At 37.6% G+C, this 19,674-nt stretch overlaps 2 protein-coding genes across 23 annotated transcripts in view; one reads left to right on the top strand and one right to left on the bottom strand.

Annotated features, from left to right (window-relative positions):
* PRLR (prolactin receptor) overlaps window positions 1–14,136 on the bottom strand; it is a 195,493-nt gene extending 181,357 nt beyond the window's left edge. For 17 of the 22 annotated variants that reach the window (XM_052670533.1, XM_052670518.1, XM_052670521.1 and 14 more), the window contains exons 1-2: window positions 3,969–5,026; window positions 3,245–3,329 (exon numbers count right to left, since the gene is read on the bottom strand). The gene's annotated coding sequence lies outside the window, so the exon portion shown is untranslated. Of the gene's footprint in view, window positions 1–3,244; window positions 3,330–3,730; window positions 3,937–3,968; window positions 5,027–5,210; window positions 5,249–14,127 lie in introns of those variants that run through there. The other 5 variants (XM_052670517.1, XM_052670527.1, XM_052670523.1 and 2 more) reach the window with 5 other exon arrangements.
* SPEF2 (sperm flagellar 2) overlaps window positions 5,368–19,674 on the top strand; it is a 50,077-nt gene continuing 35,770 nt past the window's right edge. The window contains exons 1-8 of the mRNA XM_052670546.1: window positions 5,368–5,470; window positions 5,744–5,846; window positions 8,337–8,589; window positions 9,808–9,978; window positions 10,967–11,104; window positions 11,773–11,852; window positions 13,288–13,504; window positions 18,482–18,670. Coding sequence (XP_052526506.1) covers window positions 5,413–5,470; window positions 5,744–5,846; window positions 8,337–8,589; window positions 9,808–9,978; window positions 10,967–11,104; window positions 11,773–11,852; window positions 13,288–13,504; window positions 18,482–18,670 — 1,209 coding nt within the window. The 5' untranslated portion in view covers window positions 5,368–5,412. The remainder of the gene's footprint in view (window positions 5,471–5,743; window positions 5,847–8,336; window positions 8,590–9,807; window positions 9,979–10,966; window positions 11,105–11,772; window positions 11,853–13,287; window positions 13,505–18,481; window positions 18,671–19,674) is intronic.

The raw sequence follows: 19,674 nt of genomic DNA, 5'->3' as shown, positions 1-19,674 counted from the left end.
GCCCCCACTAACACCCTGCCTCTCTAGCCTGACTATGCTGTCCCACACCTTACCATGTGCAGTCTCACTATTACCCACCCATGTTTTTACAACCTAATCTAAAGCCCTGCTAACTTTTTGCCATGGAGCCTTTTCCCTCTATGAGAGAGGTGAAAGCTGTCTAGTGACTGCAAGCCCAGTGCCATGTAGGCCATCGCATTATTAAAAAAAAAAACAGCAAAATTATGGCATTGATATCAGTCATGAAACCAATGTTTATAGATCAGATCCTTCTGTTTCTTACAGTATCCTTACCCCCTAAGGGTAGCAGAGAAGAAACTTGTATTCTTGATTCCTTCAGCATACCCAGATCAAATGGATCTGAAGTCCATTTTGATAGCTCTTGAACTATATGTAATAATATTCTATTAATAATCTTCCACATGGAAAAGCAGTAATGGTTACAGACCTGTTTGCCATACAAGGCCTGGAAGTTTTCTGGTGATGTCCTTTATCCAAGCACCAAGGAGACAGCAAACTACTCTGAGAGTCTGCCTAGCATAATGGGAGTTGAGTTCCCAGCAGGGAGAAATCCCCTGTATCTAACACCCCCCTCTTCTTGTATGTATCCACACTCTATGTATCCAGAGTAACACACTGTTTGTTCCACTAGAACTTAGCCAACTACCCTGCCAAGGGCAGAGTTGCCAATCAGTTGGCCAGGACCACTCAACCTGATCTTTGTTTAAGGTTCAGCCGGGTCAGAATTGTTTTCTTCAGAGTGTCTGGTATAATGTTGTTTTGGTTCTAAGAGAAAAACAATGCTGATAACATACAGATGTTTATAGTTATCGCTAAGCAGTATTATGCAGAGCCAAGGCTGTTCCAGTTTCTCTGCTTATACTAACAAAGGGCTTGGAGGGGACAGAATCAGGATAGCTGACTTAAACCGGCCAAAGTAGTATTCCATACCATTTGACATCACGCAGGGGAGTTTAGAAAGGGACAGGAGTCCATCTCTCTCATTTCTGTCATTTGGGGGGCTAGCTGGGCATCAGTCAGTGAGAGGCGAGCAATTCTTGTGCATCACTTGTTACATACATTCACATACATACACACGTACAGTCGTAACTATTATCATTTTCATTTCCTCCGTCTTGGTAAACAGTTTTATTTCAATCCACGAGTTCTATTTTGTTGTTCGTTTTTTTTCTTCTCTCCCCCATCCCACTGGGAAGTGGGGGAAGTGACCAAATAACTGTTGTGCTTAGCCACCTGCTGGGTTAAAACACAAAATGCCTCCTGAGATAGGGCATCCACAACTTTTCTGGGCTTCCTGTTTCCACAACCTGTTTCAGTGCTTCAGAACCCTCTGAGTTAAAAATTTCCTCTGTATGGCCTAAATTTTCCCTTTTTAGTTTAAGCCCCTTCACCCTAGTTCTATCTCTATAACACCATACAAAAAGTTGATGAACCTCAGTTTTTCTCTAGAGAGAAAAGTCCCCCACCCTAATGCAGTGAAAGAGAGAACCAACACTTAATGTACACGTGTATTATTTTTTAGTTCGTGATCATAAAGCTATTGGAAACAAGAAAAGTCTTAAAACATCAGGTCAGCCTGCAACTCAACTGCTCAATTTATTTGTTAAGAATGACAGAACTACTGTACTACTGAAAGTGAAAAGTACAGAATGCAGATCCAAACACACAAGACAATGAACTTCACAAAACATAGCATAACAAAGCTTGGTTAAAGTGCGGAACACCTTAGCACAGATCACTGCCAATGTTAAATATTTTCGTAGGTTCAAAAACAGTCTGCATGTAATTAATTGCACAAGCGCATGTGGGTGCAGAAAATCATTCAGCCACAATCAGCAGTGGCTTGAAGAATGTTCAGGAAGAAGTAACTACAGGTCTCAGTCTATACTTTTCCCTAATCTTTTTCCCAGAATTTGTTATTGATCAATGTCAGAGACAGAAGACTGGACTAGGCAGACATCTGGTCTGAATTAGCTGTTGCCTTGTGGTAACAGAGAAAAGGAGTCCACACAAGGTTCCAAAGTCACAACTTTTAAATGTCAGTATGGGAACTGAACTGGGAGATTTAACTAGCAAACAGTTGTGGAAATATGCAGTGAGCATAAACCTCAACGTTGTGGAAATTTCTAATGTTTGCTTTAGAATTTCATCCTCTTTTTTTCTCAGTAGAGACACTTACGAGGATCCAGAGGAGATAGAAGGAAAGCAGGACTAATACATTTGAAACTAATTTTCAGGAAGAATATCATCATCTGATAATACTAGAGGGAATAAATAATGTGCAGAGTAAAATAATCAGAATAGAGAAGGAAAAGTGGGAAAAAAATGTAATGTCAAGGAAACAAGAAAAAAACAAAGTTATCAAATTCTAATGTGTTTATAAATCATTTATATACCAGTCTAGTAATGAAAAAAAATTTGTTACAAAGAAAGGGAACTCCTGAACACAAATTATCTAATTACATTGTCTTAATTTAATACTTCTATTGTCGTGCTGATCTTCAGTTGAAGAGCAATTTAAGAATTCCAAGCATTTCTCTATCTGCCTTTTCTTAACCTTCATCATATTAAGATGATATTATTCCTTCTAACTTCCTCTTTAGTTTAAAATCTTGAAACTTTACAACTTTTTCAGTTGTGATTAAAGACCATGTTTTTAACAACAAATTTAAAAACAGAATCCTTATCTTCTTATTTTTTATACATGCTACTACCACATTCATGTGTCTAAAAATTAATATTGACAATAGCCGCAGTTTTTAACAAAAAAAAAAAAACAACTATAATATCATCTTCATGCACAAAGTTTCTTTCAGGAGGCCAAAAGGAAAGAAAACTAGCAGATTGTCCCTGGCACTTAATTTCTCTCCATATTCAGTGGATTGCTATTTGAGGTCTTCCCTTCCCTTTCACCATTACAGATACAACCTACAAGCAATCCCCTTCTCTCTTAAAGCAAATTCACAGGAGAATGCATGAAGTTTGACATAAATAATGACTTTTTATTGAAAAATTCAGATGCATTTTATAGCCCAGCATCAGTGTTTAAAAGCTACACTAACCAATGTACAGTGTCCTATAGAAAATTACCTTGGAATTTCCAGGACAGTCCCATTGGTGTTCTTCGCAGAGATGCAAGCAATTAAGAGATCACAAAATGAGTAACTATCTTATGAAAAAATTTCAGTGTATTTAGAAAAGGCAGAATTAGGGAAAAAGTTACCTTACTTGTTGTCTGCAAGTATTTTCCTTCAAACAATCTATGGATTCAGCTTTCACAGTGCAGAACACAAACATCTTTCCAAGTTCTTAAAAGCAGGGGAAAAAATGAAATAAAAATTGATTACTACATCATTCCATCACTACTCTGAATTCTGTAAGACAGATACATTAATCTGTTTAAGGCTAAGACAGACATAGATGAAACAGCAAATCACTACTGAATTTAAGTATAAAAAAGATTCCCTTTTTCCTTTTTTTTTTTTTTTTTTTTCAAATCTGAGATTTTATGAATATCCAGCAGAAAAAAAAAAAGCTATATTAGAAATCCATTGATTATGATAAAGGATATGAAAAAAAAATCCGTAAAACTTCCTGGAGATACATTAAGAACTAGCTTTTCAAGGTCAGAGGTTATACGGAAAGAAATGCTGAACTTAATACAAGTGACTATTCTCAGCAAACATTTAACTATATTTAAAATATATACATTGATTCTTGGAGGTGAGGAAAGAATTCCATGATCAAGCTAAACTAGATTTATTCTTTGTCCTCTGATGTACCAGAAACATACTCACATGGCAGATACTCAAAACTGCAAGTGTGATTAAAAAAGGGAAGAAAGGGGAGAAAGGGGAGAAAGGGGGAGGTTTCTATTTCTCTTTAAGTGTAGGTAGTTTTTAATTTAGCATATACAGAAAACTTTGTATCTTCAAAAGGATATTCACTTCAAAAGAACCTGGCTCTCCTGAAGTTTCTGTTAGTTGATTCATTCACCTGTGGCTAATTCCACGGTGACCTTTTCAAGACAAGAACAACTGCCGAGTTACACATTTACTTTGAGACAACTCAATAACTTGCTTTGATTCAAAGCACACCCTCCATAAAAAGCACAGAGATTTGCTCAGATTACTTCTGGATGTACAAAATCCACGATATCCTGACTTACGTCAGCCGTTAATCAATGTCACTTCTGAAAATGCTTTGTTTAGATCCCCTTCTTCCTGCCTTTTCTAGATTAAACAACCCTTTAGGATTCTGCGTTGTGCTGAAAGGCAACTGGAAACTCAAACACACCAACTTCAGATCTTTTACGGAAAAACAGAATTTAAAACTTCTACAGGGAAGGATGTAGGACCTCCAGACCCGTAGCTCTTCACTTTTCTAACGTGCTTTTCAAACCTGGGGCACCAAAGCCACGCGGAGAATTTCAGTGTGACACCAAAAGTGAAATGAGCGAGCGAGGCAGCGCAAAAGCACGAAGCTCACAGCAAACCAACCCCAATCCTCCAGCGGGCCCCGCTCACAGCAGACGTGCAGCTGTGTTGGCACAGGAACGCCTGGGACGCCTGACACAAGAACTGCTGCAGAACAGCCCGGTCAATGCGTAGCCCTCGCTCGCACTTGCAGAGTTTTTTCAGGTTTTGCATTCCCTCCCCGCCCCTTCGTATTGTGTTTTCGCAGTAGTTTGTTTGCCGTTGTGCGATCTGATGTGTGAAAATGATTCCAGATCAATTTCCTTCTCCTAGCAGAGCGGTTTTTCAGCCTAAGAGTCCCCTGCTCTGAAATCTACGAGCCGGCACAATAGGAAACTCTGCCACGAGAGGCAGACGGCTGGGTGGATCGGGGAAGTGGTTCCCACGACACCTAATAAAGAGCAGCGGGCAGCCGGAGGAGGTGGTGGGTGTAACGACAGCGGCCCGGCAGCACCGCCAGCCGAGGCTAACGGAGGGAGGAGGGAGCGGCAGGAGATCCCCCAGCGGGGTGACAGCCACCCGTAGCGAGGACCCCCCTCCCCCGCCACGAGGCTCCCAGCCACGAGGCTGCCCCCGCCTCAGCCCGCGCCCGCCCCGCGCTCAGCGCCTCACGACCGTGCCCCACAGGGGGTCGGGCCGAATAACGGCCCAGCGCTTGCCACCCGGGCAGCGGCAGCAGAAGCGGGCAAGCGCCCCTCTTCGCGGCGCGCTCACCTTCCTTCTCGTCTCCCCGCCCCGGCCACACCCGCGACCCCGCCCCACCTGCGGCGCATGCGCGGCCCACCCGCAGGGGCGCGCGCCCTCGGAGTTTAGCCGCGGCACCGCCCCTCTCCTTTGCGCGTGCGCTCTGGCGCCGTTGCCGTGGTAACGGGACGCGGTGCCAGGAGCCAGGGAGGGCCGAGCGCCGGTGGCCGTCATGTCCGAGATACTGTGCGAGTGGCTGAACGAGGAGGTGAAGCTCTCCCGGAGCGTGGGTGAGTGGCAGCCCAGCTGCCTCGGGAGGGGGCAGGGGTTTGCGGGGCCGCAGGGCTGGCTGTCAGCGCCGGGCATCCCGCGAGGCTGCCAGTCAAGTGAGTAGGTGAAGCTCACCTTGCAAAGTTACTACTCTGAAAGCAGATTTACTTGTAGCTTACAAACTACTTACTGATACACTCATGTCACAAAAAATAGTAATGACTTTTGTTACAATTAATGTCCAAATTCCTTTAATGGTCGTATTTTTTGTGGAAAAAAAACTCACAACCCAGTTCCAAGATCAATTTCAGAAGAATTTTCTACCGGCTACCTCCTTGGAGAACTTCTGCACAAGTACGGTCTTCAGGATGACTTTAATCAGTTTTCACAGAGCAGGTTGGTACTTGTGGATAACATGTTTCTTACAGATATTAGGCAAAATATTTATTTATTCTTCAGAAATATGTCTGGTTTTTTGTGATTGAAGTGCAGGACTCAGCACTCAGTCTTATTGAAGCTCATACAGGTGGCCTCAGCCCATCACTCAGCCTATCTAGCCTACCCTCTGTCAGATCAGTACTTCCTCCCATCTTGGTATCATCTGCAAAATTTCTGAGGGTGCACTCAATCCCCTCTTCCAGATCGTCAGTAAAGATATTAAACAGGGCTGGCCATAGTACTGACCCCTGGGGAACACTGTGATCAGTCACCTGCTGGGTTAAGTTCTACTCACCAAGAAACAAGGCGAGATGTATTATAGGGACAGTAATGAACTCCGGGTCTATTTCCTGCAGGGATATGGTAAACTCTGTGTTACCAGAAGGTCTTTAAATTAAAATTCAACATTTTTGTAGAATTATGCTATAACTCATCCCTCTGTACTCAGCACTGATGAGGCCACAACTCAAGTATTGTGTTCAGTTTTGGGTCCTTCTCTGCAAGAAAGACATTGAGGCCCTGGAGTGTGTCCAGAGAAGGGCAACAAAACTGGTGAGGGGTCTGGAACACAAGTCTTATGAGGAGTGGCTTGTAAGGGGGGGTACTAGGATTGTTCAGTCTGGAGAAGAGGAGGCTCAGGGGAGACCTCATTGCACTCTATAACTTCCTAAGGGAAGATTGTGATTAGGAGGGGTTTGTCCTCTTCTCCCAGGCAACAAACAGGACCCGAGGAAATGGCCACAAGTTGGGAGCTGGGTGTCCTGGTGGACAACAGGTTGGCCATGAGCCAGCAGTGTGCCCTTGTGGCCAAGAGAGCCAACGGCATCCTGGGATGCATTAAAAAGAGCGTGGCCAGCAGGTCGAGGGAGGTGATCCTCCTCCTCTACTCTGCCCTGGTAAGGCCTCATCTGGAGCACTGCGTCCAGTTCTGGGCTCCCCAGTACAAAAAAGACAGGGATCTCTTGGAAAGAGTCCAGCGGAGTGCCACAAAGATGGTGAAGGGCCTGGAGCATCTCTCCTATGAGGAAAGGCTGAGTGAACTGGGTCTGTTCAGCCTTGAGAAAAGAAGACTGAGAGGGGACCTGATCCAGGTCTATAAATATCTGAGGTGTGGGGGGCAGAATGGCGAGGCCGGACTCTTTTCAGTGGTGAGTGGAGACAGGACAAGGGGAAACGGCCGGAAACTGCAGCATAGGAAGTTCTGCACAAATGTGCGCAGGAACTTCTTTACAGTGAGGTGACGGAGCACTGGAACAGGCTGCCCAGGGAGGTGGTGGAGTCTCCTTCTCTGGAGATGTTCCAGACCTGCCTGGATGCCTACCTGTGCGACCTGCTGTAGGGAACCTGCTTTGGCAGGGGGGTTGGACTCGATGATCTCTGGAGCTCCCTTCCAACCCCTACGATTCTGTGATTCCGTGATTCTGTGAAGTTGTACCAGAGGAGGTTTAGGTTAGACATAAGGAAGAACTTTTTCTCTCAGAGAGTGGTCAGGCACTGCAATGGCTGCCCAGGGAGGTGGTAGAGTCACCATCCCTGGCAGTGTTCAAGAGGCATCTGGATGAGGAGCTACAAGATATGATTTAGTTTGTGGTAGCATGGTAATGGGAGGATGGTTGGACTAGGTGATCTTACAGGTCCTTTCCAACCTTGCAATTCTATGATTCTATGAATCTGTGAATCTATGAACTCTACTGGCCTTAAAAGATTATTGGTTCATGTAAAGGAATTATTGTGAAGTTATGGAACAGTATAGAAAGCATAATGTTCTGACTCAGCTAGTAGTTATTGATTTGTTGATTGAATTTGATAATATGGTAATTATGAAATATTATTTAGTATTATTCTTCTTTTGGCCTGTATATCTGCTGATCCCAAGTGATTCCACAGGACAGTCTGCACAAGAGAAGCACTTATCTGCAATCCATTGTTTTGGTTTTAAATATAATTTTTTCTCATCGGAACCATAATCTTTATTTTTCAACACTATTCCAAGTCATTACATTGTTGTGAGAGTTGTTAGATTGTATAAGCTTCATTTTTTTCTTTCTGTTTTTAATTTAATTTCATATATTTTAATTGCTTAGAGCTTATGTGGATTGGTCTTTCTTCTAATTATTTGTGGCTTTTTGTAGATGATATACTTTTGACTACAATTTGGAGTAAGATTTTGCTGTCATGTGCTTTCATTGTGTGCATACATCAAGATTTACATAATGCAGTTTGTCTCCTATTTGTTTTCCAAGAGTTATGTCTAGCAGACCGACTTATTTGTAGGTACACAGTATAAAATATAAGTTGAAATGTGTATTATTTCACTCCAGGGAAGTCCACTGTGTTTTTTCTCCCCTCCTATCTTGATATGAGATAAATCTAATGACCATGCTTATTGAAATTAAAAGTATGTTTAAATTTTGATTTTTGGATTCTTTCTGCTTTTTAATCACATAGGGCTGCAAATGCAAAGCTTAACAATTTTTCTCTCCTGGAGCCCACACTTCACCTGCTTGGAGTACAGTTTAATGAGAACGTGGCCCATGACATCATGATAGGAAAGCATGGGGCTGCAACAAAGCTTTTATATGAATTGTACATTGCTTTAGAAAAAAAAAGAAAAACAAAGCTCACTGGAGTAGCTATGGAAGCAATAAGACCTGCAGTACCTGCAAGGCTCAAGTCTATTGGAAGTGTTTCATTTCGAGAGGTATTTAACTATGCCTATTTTGTATATATATGCCACATCTACTAAGGTCTCTCAAGCATGTTGTGTGTTTCCCTGCCCACTTTTAAAAGCTCTCCTGTTCAAAATCCTTTGCCATATATAGAAATTGGGATTACCTGGTTCGTCTGTGATTCATGAGGATAATATGTGTTCTGCGTTCCTTTATTCTGGCTTATTCCATGTTACCTGCTCTGTTTCTTTTTCCAGCTTTAAAATATGAATAGCAGCAAAGACTAGTAGTGGTTCAGTGGCTTCTGTTATACTTATTTTATCAGTATGGATTGCAGATTGCATTATACTTAGTTATAAATGTTTCCTGAAGGGAAAGTTAGTCTGTATTAAGCTTTGTGCCACAGTGCTTTGATTCCTTTAGTTATATGTCTCCCCATATATTTATACTAGACTCTATCTGGTCAAATAACTGAACATGCTGAATACAGCAAAGAGGAAAAAATAAACGGGAAAGAGAGTATCTAAAATGAAGATCTGTAGGTGATATTCTTCTAAACAGTAATGTTCAGCATGTGCAAACCATAATCTTTTACCAGGATGAACAATCTTTAAAGAAGCTATGCATCATGAATCAAATTCAGCAGAGTAAATTTCTACGTATTTCCTGGCACACATCCTGGCAAATAGTTTACAGATATGAACTTCACAGACAAATGCAGAGATAGCACCAAACAACCAATACACCCCTTCACCCTCTATGGATAGCGTCTATGGAAGCAACCGAGAGCTCTGAATAGATGTGTTCATCACAGAAGAGCTGAGGTTGGAAGGGATCTGTAGAGGACTCATACTCCAGCTACCTTGCTGCTCTGTGCAGAGTCAAGTAGGTCAGGTTGCTCAGAACCTTGTCCAGCTCAATTTTGAATATCTCCAAAGGTGGAGATTTCACTGTTTCTAGGCAAGTTGTTGAGAATCATTTCTATTAAAAACAAACAAACAAACAAACAAAAAAACCAAACAAGTTTAAGTTGAATTTCTTGAGTTTGTATTTGACGTTGTTCAAGTTCAGTTCTGCATGTTCTTCTCAATATAACTAGTCCTTTCTTTAAAAAATATTCGACCAAGTTCAGAAGTTGTTCTGTACATTATCACAGGATAACAGTTCAAAATGACTACTGGAAATTTTTTGTATTTAAAAGCTATATTTCTTACTATTTCTGACTCTATTATTGTAACATTTAATTCTAGCGTTTGAAATCTTTAATATCACATCAGGCTGATTTGCAACTACAGCAGGTTTCAGATCATTTTGAAATGAAATCTAAGACAATAGAAGATAAAATAGCTCATATACATATTTCAGAACAACAGAAATCTCAAAAATTTCAAGAGGAACAAAGAGCCCAAGACACTGAAAAGGTGAGTGCTTACATATTACTGAATCTTCTGGGAAAGTGTTTTCATAAGATCATGTACATAATTCTCTTCTGCACCACTATGTTTGTAAAAAAAATAATAATAATGAAGAAAGGATGTCCACTTGATAAGCATGAATGTTTAGCTATAAAGCCAACATATTGTTAGAAGATTCTTAATGACAGTATTTAAAAATTTCGTACTTAAAATAGACTGCATGTTGTCGTGCATGAAAAATCTTGACAGACAGAATGTAGATTTCACAGCTGGATGTACTTAAGGTGTAATTGTAAAAAAGGCTTTTCATGTATCTACACAAGAAAATATGAGCAATATCCCATAACCTTTTCATAATGAATTTTTGGAATAATAATCCTTTTACAGTTTATATTTACTTTTTAACTTTCTTTGGATCTTTATAGGGAAATGCCTTTTCAACACAATTCTGCTTTTACCTTCATGTACTGTGTATGCAATTTAGCATAAATGCAATTTTTGTACTTGATCACCTGAGACTCAGTGTTGATTGGTAATATTGCCTAATAGTATGTATGTTTCTTAGTTTCTGATATGAATTTTACTTGAAACAAGTGCCAGACCAGGGCTAGCATTTAATATAACCCCTTAAATGACTCCTCGGCATTGAACACAAACTGCTTTTCTTTACAGATGTGCTTCTGTTATACCACATTCTTTCTTAATGCAAAGAAAATAACTAGAATAGAATATAGTTCAGCTGGAAAGGACTTACAGGGAACATCTGGTCCAACTGCATGGATGTGCCATTTTTTTTATACTCGTACTTTAAGACAAAATGAAGACAACAAGCCTCATTTACGAAAAAGAAATCGTTTGATCAATGATGTTTTTTTCATTATGAATCAGTTAGATTAGTTACATTTACTTCATAGATAAATCGATGGTATATTAGTAGTATATGGCATGTATTGTTTCAAGTCAAGTATCTGAACACATGATGTTGAATATTCAGCATTTCATAGGAAGAAGACAAAATGAAATAATGGCCCGGATTCAAGCAGCTGTTATACAGGTTCCAAAGCCATCACTAAGCCACACCTTAAAAGCTAATGAAGCAAAAAAATTGCTAAAGAAGAAAAGAGAAGTGGAGGTAACTATATTTTGTTAAAAGTAGTTGTATGAATTTGGAAAAGGTTAGTTTTTTAGGAGCATTTACACTTAATAGTTCTGTACTTGTATCACCTACTGTAACTCTTAAAATTGTACAGTAGCATCAGTCAGTGAAAATCTGGCAAAATATCTTTCTGACATTTGTTACATAGGAAAATTTTGTTTTGATGGAAGAGGAAGTTGTTACTGAATAAACTGAAACAGATTATTTTTAAAATAGAGTATATAAACAGCTAATTTAGTAATTATTAGGGACTAATTCAAGATACTAAATCTAAAGCAGAACATAGCACAGCCTATCTTGTTTTAAAAATCCCTGATTAGAGATAATATATGAATTGCTAGAGTCCAATGTAAGTTAGCTTTACCCTGTAAATGGACAGCTGCAAGAACAGAATTTTGTATGGTGAACATAGGTATAGCTAGTATAAGGGGGAATTAAATGGAAATGGAAAGTAAGAGAAGAAAACAGCTTTGCCTTTCTTTGTATCTATCTAATGCTTAATATGTTTTCAGTGTAAACTTTTTTCTCTTGAACTAATATGATGCAAAACTAATTCTCTATTATTCAATCTGTGAATAGTTGAAGCTCCCTTATGATGCTTTGTAACAAGAAAAGTGGCATTAAATTTTGTGTTATTTCTTTAGGACACTTACAAGGAGATTAACAAGTTTGAGAAGTCCATTGTAGGAAATGCTTTTGAAGTACACAGCCAAGTCATTGATAGGTAATATTTGAGTATTAGATTGTTAATCTTAGACAGAATCTTAACTGTAAGTGTCTGCTATCTATGCAGACAGCTACTTGAAGAGACTATAAGGTCTTTCTTCACTTAAACTGATTCTTCTGTGAGAGGTTTTTCATACTTCTGCTAGTGCTGTAACTACTCAAGCTCCACCCTCTGCTGCTACAGTGTTTTAACCTATAATTTTTGTAGGAATGGCTTAACCTTCCTTCTGTCCTTTTTACCATTTATATGGCAATAAAGGATATGAAGCGCATCTCTTATTCCCTGTTTATTACAATCATTGAGTCTGTAATATCAGATGTGCAGAGAGTAGGGAATGGTTTTGGATGTATGTAGGCCAGCCTGAAAGCAATGCCTCCTATTTCTTCTTGTGGAAACTACAACAAAGAGCATGATAATACTATTTGATAGAGCAAATTCTCAGCTGCTGTTTTTCAACATAATCTCCACCATTCAGCTATGGATTTCTGCCAGTGATCAACAAGAGACTGCATGCTGTGTTTGCAAAAAATCTGCATGAGCAGAAGTGGCCCACTGCCACCAATGCTGAAATGCACCACCTGCTGCCTCACTGTGCCCACGTCCACTGTTTGGTCTCCATAAATGTTAAGCAAACTTTGATGGATATTAATTAGTGCATTTTTTTCCACATGGAGGAATTAAATTATATCTTTGTTTCATATATACTTCCATGTCAGATGCCATTTTGTCATATTGCCCCTCTGCTGCTATCTGTCATATGACTTCAGAATGTAACAGAATATTGGTGGGAAGGCTTAACCTCTACTACCATACCACCAATATCTATCTTTGACATTGTCAACCAACATAATAAAACAGAAGGCATTACTTTCAGAACAGTCCTCGTATATATGTGGAAATACATTTCAAAATAAACTTTTTCCTTAGAGTTTTATTGTATAAACAGCAAAGTAGATAGAATAGCCACTCTATCACCTTTAATGATACGTATACCATATTCTGAGAAGGTGGCATACTGCTGTGAATAAATACTTCTCTACAAAAACAAAACCTGATAATAACTATGAAAGAAAGTGCACTCAGAGTGTATGGGTATATTTAAAGAGTAGCCTATGTTGCTTTGATATTCTGCAAATGATTCTAATTTTGTATTTCTGCAGAATTTGTTTTCTATATTAAATATTGGCAAATGAACAAATTGACAATTGGTTACATAAGGACTAAAGCTCTCCTATGGTCTCAGCAGTGATTGGTGGGTGCACAAGGGTCTCAAGGAGTAATCTCAATACTCACTGACTTTACTATTCAAGATAATTCTGTTGTGCATATGTTAGACTTGTGCCCAACTTCATGAAAATACCTCTAAAAAACTGAGTTCTATAAAGTTAGTGAACTTGTATTTCAATCTTTTATTTCTATTTTTTTTTATCAGTGATATACAAGAATCATTTCAAACACAGAAGTTGCAAAAAACAACCCTAGAAACTACAGCACAGGCAGCAACTGAGCTATTACCTACTTATTCAGATGATGAGTATGTAAGAAAAATTCAAAAACATTTGGAGGAAGATGTGTTTGCTAGAGAACAACGAGAAAAAAGACGTCGTAAAATGTTAATGGAACAGTTAATAGCACATGAAACAGAAGAGGTGAGAGAAGTATAACATACACAATTAGTAACCTAAATATTTGTTCGCAAGTACAAATCAACACTTTTTGGAGGGCCTAATAACATTTGGAAGGTAGAAAAGGTGGTATGTATACTTTACCTCTGAAAAGGACTTTTATGCCTTGTTTTTTCTTGGAAAAAGGAAAAAGAAAGGAAAAAGGTTTTCCATTCCTTCTTACTACACTTGTGCAATACATTATCCTTGTAAAATATAAAGCCTCAAATGAAGACAGAACTAAGGTGATTAAAAATCAGTTGTAGATCTGCCTATTTTCCTCAAAACAAGAATAACATTTGAACTTTAAATTATCATTATGTTTACTGGGTCTGAAGAAGGTACTTTCATTAAAAAGGAACAAATGCAACAGTACTCACTTTAAAACCTGTATTTGCAAATGTGTAATGTAATATTTTTGTCTAGGCTTTATGACTTTTGAAATCGTTGTGCAGTAGGATGTTTTATATACTTACGTTGCACATTAGAGCTTTGACTTTTGGCATATTATAGAGTAGAATGTGTGTCCTGAGAAGATGTCTCTACTCTCTCAAAAAATGGCTGTTGCAGATTATTTAATTTGAATCTTGTCCTGCATTGGGATGGACATATGGAAGTCACAGTACTTCTCAGTATCTCCCGCACACTCATGTTCTGCAAAAAACTAAGAACACCTGTACTGGCTTAGACTAAGAGTCTATTCGCACGTTATCTTTGAGCTCTCAAGGACAGAAATTCTAGAGAATGCTCTTGCTAATATGCATAGATCATGAAGAAATTTTGCCACCCTCGTTGAGTGAAATCACTGTAGTGCCAAAACTTTCATCAGCTGTCACAGCCCCAGTACAACCCTAATAACCTGGACTAATGGTTCTGATAACCATTGACATTTGCTAAGTACAGCGTAAGGCCAGCAAAGTGAGACAGAGCTATCCTGATGAGACAACTGGTCCACCTCCAGTTGCAGTATAAACTTTGCCTGTTTGAGTTGAAGGAGGTGTTGCAATGTGCTTATTACAAGACTGTCTGCAGAAGGGCTCCAAAGCGGAGCAGAAGTACGGATACTGTCCCAAACTTCCTGGTAATTAAATTATTGCTGATGTAGAGACAGTAAGAGTTATAGACTGCAGAGATGAGAAGGAAAGTGAACAGTTGACCAAAACAGTAGCCTGATCAGCTAAAAGAATCACTTTTGTTCTATGACAGGAAGAAGTAACCAGTTGGAATTCTGTGAAAGTTCAGAAATGAAATATGGCTTGATTTAGAAAAGTGTGAAGTAATTTGAGTTTTTTTTTTTCTTTAGTTAAAGATTATTAAAAAAAATGCACAAAGTAGTTGAAAATATTTAAATAAATATTTAAATATTTAAATATAATTTAAATAAATAAAAATATTTAAATACTCAACCAGAAAGCATTTGCAAGCTGAAACTGTGGTCACTGAAGTCAGAATTTCAATTATAATACATAAAAATTGAACACAGGCCATCAGATCATCTAGAGTTATGTATTTAATGTATTTCATTAAGACATGTGCTTTATGTCTTCAGAGTGCTCCAGTGATTTTTCATGTCCATACAAATAAATCTCATCTAAAAGAATCTTGTTCCAATTTTCAAATCTTGGTACACTGTGAACTCTAATAGAAATATGAGCCTGGAAGCAAGAATACTTAAAAATTACATGGTGTTCCTTTTAGTGGAGTATGTTATGATATCAGGCAGATTTTTACAGACAGGAAATAGAAGTGTTTGAGAGTAGCATAGTTTCATCTTACCTGGATCTTTAATTTGCACCATTTCAACTAACTATTGTTCAAAATGCTTGTTATTTTTAAATGTTTTGGTTAGATTTTCTCTTTGAATTTCAAAAGCTATCAGGAAATTACTTCAGCAATATATTGAGAAGAAGGAAATGGGAGAGGAAGTTAATTTTTACTAGATTATTTCTTGTCAACCAAATAGATTTATGTATGCAAAGTGGTAAGATTTGGTCATAAATCTTATGACAACACAAGACAGAATAGTTTCATTTGTGATTAAACTAAACTGGGAAAGGGAGAGACGGAATAATTTAACACGTATGAGCATGAAACATAAACACAACTTTAATGTTTGGCCACTGGATGCCACTGTTGTTTCAAGTAGGTTTAAAAAAAAGTGCATTATTTTTTAGAAAATTTTTGAATAGTTTCTAACAGGTCTCAATTACCATATTTATTAGTTCTTCAGGCATATCAGCACCCTCTGTGGAGAAGTAGATGTAAAATATTAGGTACAAAATTGAAACTACCATTTTTGTTTTGTCTTCTAGTTCACATAGAAGTTTTGAAGTTTTTCAACCTTAGGTCTGTCACTGTTTGCGTGCAAGATACCACTGCTTTACTCCCCCCATCCAATAAGAGCTGTTTTGAAATTATGTTTGGTGTTTGAATTATGAATCCTAGTATCGCCTGCAGATAATTATCTCTGCAGATAATTAAGAGACATGTGGATGTGACTTTAAGGGACATAGTTTAGTGATGGGTCTTAGTAGATCAGGCTAGTGATTGGTCTTCACAATCTTGAAAGTCTTTTCCAGCTTAGACAATTCCATGATTCCATGTTTCTAATTTATCCTCTGATTTAATTCACCTTTCAAATTTCTTTATTCCTTAAACATTTCCTGCTGAGACTTTCCAAGCCTACTCTTTGTGTCAAAATATTCGATTATTTAGAATAATGTCAAAATTCCCTGCTCTCCAGTTAGCAGATAATCTTCCTTTTTCATTTGGAAAGAATGTATACTGGTAGATAAGGTGCTTTGATTTCTGACTGGGCCCACCACTTTGCACCTTAGAGTTGATGGATGGCTTCTTCAGTCCTCTATAAATTAGAATTTAAACATCCATCTCCCTCAAGTGGAGTACTTCTTGATGTAGTAATCCACGGCTAAGGATAAAATGCTGTCATAAAGAAAAGCAGAGCAGAAAAGTCTGCACAACCTCTATTCTTTTTTGAAATCTTAATGAAGTAGTTAGAAGAAGCAGTGGATAGAACTGGAGCAGCATGATGTCTCCTCTTATTGCCTGGATTTGATGAATATAGAAGACAAATGGGCAGATACACTATTCGGTAGGCAGTACTATTGGTTAATTTGTTTACCTCAAATGTATCAAATGACACATAGCATGAATATGAAAATGCAAAGTGCATCTAAAATTGTTTTCCATTTTAGGGTTGCTGTGATGATACAAAAAGATAATGTACATAATATACAAATAGTACACTATGAATTAGACTCTCATTTTGCCATAACCTTTATAGGGAGATAATCTTTGAGGCAGTTGGAACTCTGGGATTAAAGCCTGAGATGTCCACGTACTAATTTGTTCTCCATTAAAACTAGTGCACTGTCATGAAATACTGTGACAGGGAAGAAGAATGCAAAGCTTACATTTTGTCTAAAATAGTCACAGCACTGAGGGATTTTCATATGTGCTTAGTCTTTTCAAGTCACTAGTATTTAATTAGAGTATACTTTTTATAGAAATTACAGTGACAAAGGAACTCAAAAATATGGTTTTGTTTGAAAAATACTGTTTTCTCTCAGATGTCAACATTAAAGATTTAAATGTATTAAAAAGTTTTTGTTCTTATTATTGCAATTAAAATAAACACGTTTTGCTATTTTTGTTACAAGACTAATAAATGTGTTTGGTTGCATTGTTTATGAGAGATCTAGATCTCTCTGTAGAATAAGTTGTTTATAGAAGTATGATAATATGCAACAAAGTTTGAATTTTCATTTTGAGGAAAACTTATAGAGTGTGTTCTACCCTCTCTCAAACACTAAAAGCTAATGAAAAATAAACATTAAAAAAAATAGAAGTAATACTTTCTTTTGGTTTATTTTTCTTTCGACTATTGACTGGCTTTAACCTATTTCTCTGTTCTGAGAAAGATTAATTTGAACTTTTCAAATCAATTTCCAGTTTAGGTCCTCAAATTTGAAATTAAAATTTATAGCAGTTTTTTTTCTTTATATGAATCAAAATTCCAGGGAATCCAAAGTTTTCTTTAAAATTCTGCTATAGAAGTGATATTTAGCAATAGAGTTTGAAAGGCAAGCTGATGCTTTTGATTACATATCTGAAATAGTTCTGAACAGTGAAGATAGTGGAACTAAACTTTAGGTTTCATTAAGACACTTCAGGTTAGATTAAGCTTTCATTAAGATACCAGTGACAGCATGAAAGAGGTACAGTAGTGAAAAGTTACTGTTATGTTTTACCAAGAACTTTGAAAAGTAATAATTCACAATCTTCACAGTACATGATGTACATCAACCATGCTTCAAGCAATGTTCAGAATGATTTTCTTAAAACATTGAGTAAGAGATTCTAAGTACGATACTTTTTCCCATTGAGAACTCTGAAGCTGTTACCCAGGAGACTTGTATTTTCCTATATTTGGAGTGTTTCCCCACATTCTCTGTTTCTGGAGTGGGGGAGATAATTATCTGAATCCCAAGAGAAAAGGATGAAGTTCAAACCTGTAGAAGAGTAGACTTATCAAGGGTCTATCAGAGTATGGCTGAGAATGGGGACAGGTGGAAAGCAAGAGCAGATAAGTGAAATGATAATCAATTAATAATTTGAGGAATGGATCTATATTTACATTCAGAAGCAGTTTTTTGAAAGATATTGCAATTTCTTTACAATTGTGTTATTCTGAACAAGTGTAGTTATGCTTGGTGTATCTGTAAGATGTATTCAAAATTCACTTCATTGTTCTACAATTTTTGTACATTTTACATAAACAATACTCGTGAATGCACATGTTATTCTAGATATAGGCATCAAATTAGCAAGTAAATGCTGTTGTATTACTTCATTCATATTTCTTATGAGATAGTGACGACTTGTCCATGAAATATTTTGTAACATGTCCTTAATGATATTTGTTCAATATATGTGATTTAGGAGATTTACCAAGAGGAACAACTTACTTACAAGCTCATGAGACAATCTCAGCAGGAGCGGAGGATTGCTGTTCAGCTCATGCATGTTCGACATGAGAAAGAGGTCTTAAAACAAAACAGAATTTTCAGGGAAAAGCAGTATGAACAAAGACGACTTAAAGAGTTTCAGGAAGCTCTTGACAGAGAGGCGGTAAATAGTTACTTATTCCTTGAGTTGCTCTGGGAGCGTTACACTATCCACCTGTGGAATTTGCATTGTCAGCTGTTAGAATTCAGGTTTTCTTAGGGGCATGGTGACCTAGTGATTAATATATCACTTTTAACTATGTTTAAAATTACTGCAAAGCTCGTAGTGGATGGAATTGAGCAATTTAACATTTAACTGTGATCTTTTCTTATAAACTAATTTTAACCTTGTAGAACAACATCTCTGTGCTGAGATTAAAAGACTTTTGATGGGGCAAAATAACAGAAGTGATGGAAACAACAAAGTGGCAGAAAAACTTGTCTCAAGAATTATGTATTTCATTTTCGTTAATATAATCTCTAACATCCTCTCTTTTTTTTAGCAAGTGCTGGTAATAAAGAATTTCATTTTTGAGTGCTCAATATTGTTACCTTTAGGCTTAAAGTTTATTAGAAAAAACAAAAAAAAAAAAAGAAGAATTCATAATCCTGGGGTGAACTGCCAAGTGCTCTGCCCCCAGCAGGCTATAATGTGTAGAAATGCTACTTTGCTTCTGCCAAAAACAATTGCCAGCTTTAAATTCTTCAATCCATCTAGTTTCATATATAATCAGAATTTATAGGTATTGATTATTACATTTTTTTAAGTACACTTTTGGCAAAAAGAAGAACATCGTCACACAAATTACTCATAATTCTCCACCAGGGCAAGAAATCTTTCTCAAAAGTCAGATGGTACCAATAATCTCAAATTATTTGCAGATCAGAATTTGTTAAGTTAAATTTCTTGTCACATGTTCTAAGTATTCCACATAGTTTTCAGTGAAAATCAGCCTTTATCAATGCATCTGCACTGTTGTTCCTTAGGAAGAGTAGACAGCATCATTTTATGTTTCTCTATCCCCTAGCACTGAATATGTTCTCAATGCATATCATGAAAGAAGAAGTAACACACTTCCTTTATTTCATTATGTTTTCCTAGTTAGAATGCAAAAAAAAAAAGGGAAT

Source organism: Tympanuchus pallidicinctus, unplaced genomic scaffold (assembly GCF_026119805.1).
Source record: "Tympanuchus pallidicinctus isolate F22 unplaced genomic scaffold, pur_lepc_1.0 scaffold9, whole genome shotgun sequence".
In the NCBI taxonomy this organism is placed as follows: domain Eukaryota; kingdom Metazoa; phylum Chordata; class Aves; order Galliformes; family Phasianidae; genus Tympanuchus; species Tympanuchus pallidicinctus.
The sequence above is the reverse complement of the archived record's forward strand: the minus strand, read 5'-3'. Positions and strand labels throughout refer to the sequence as shown.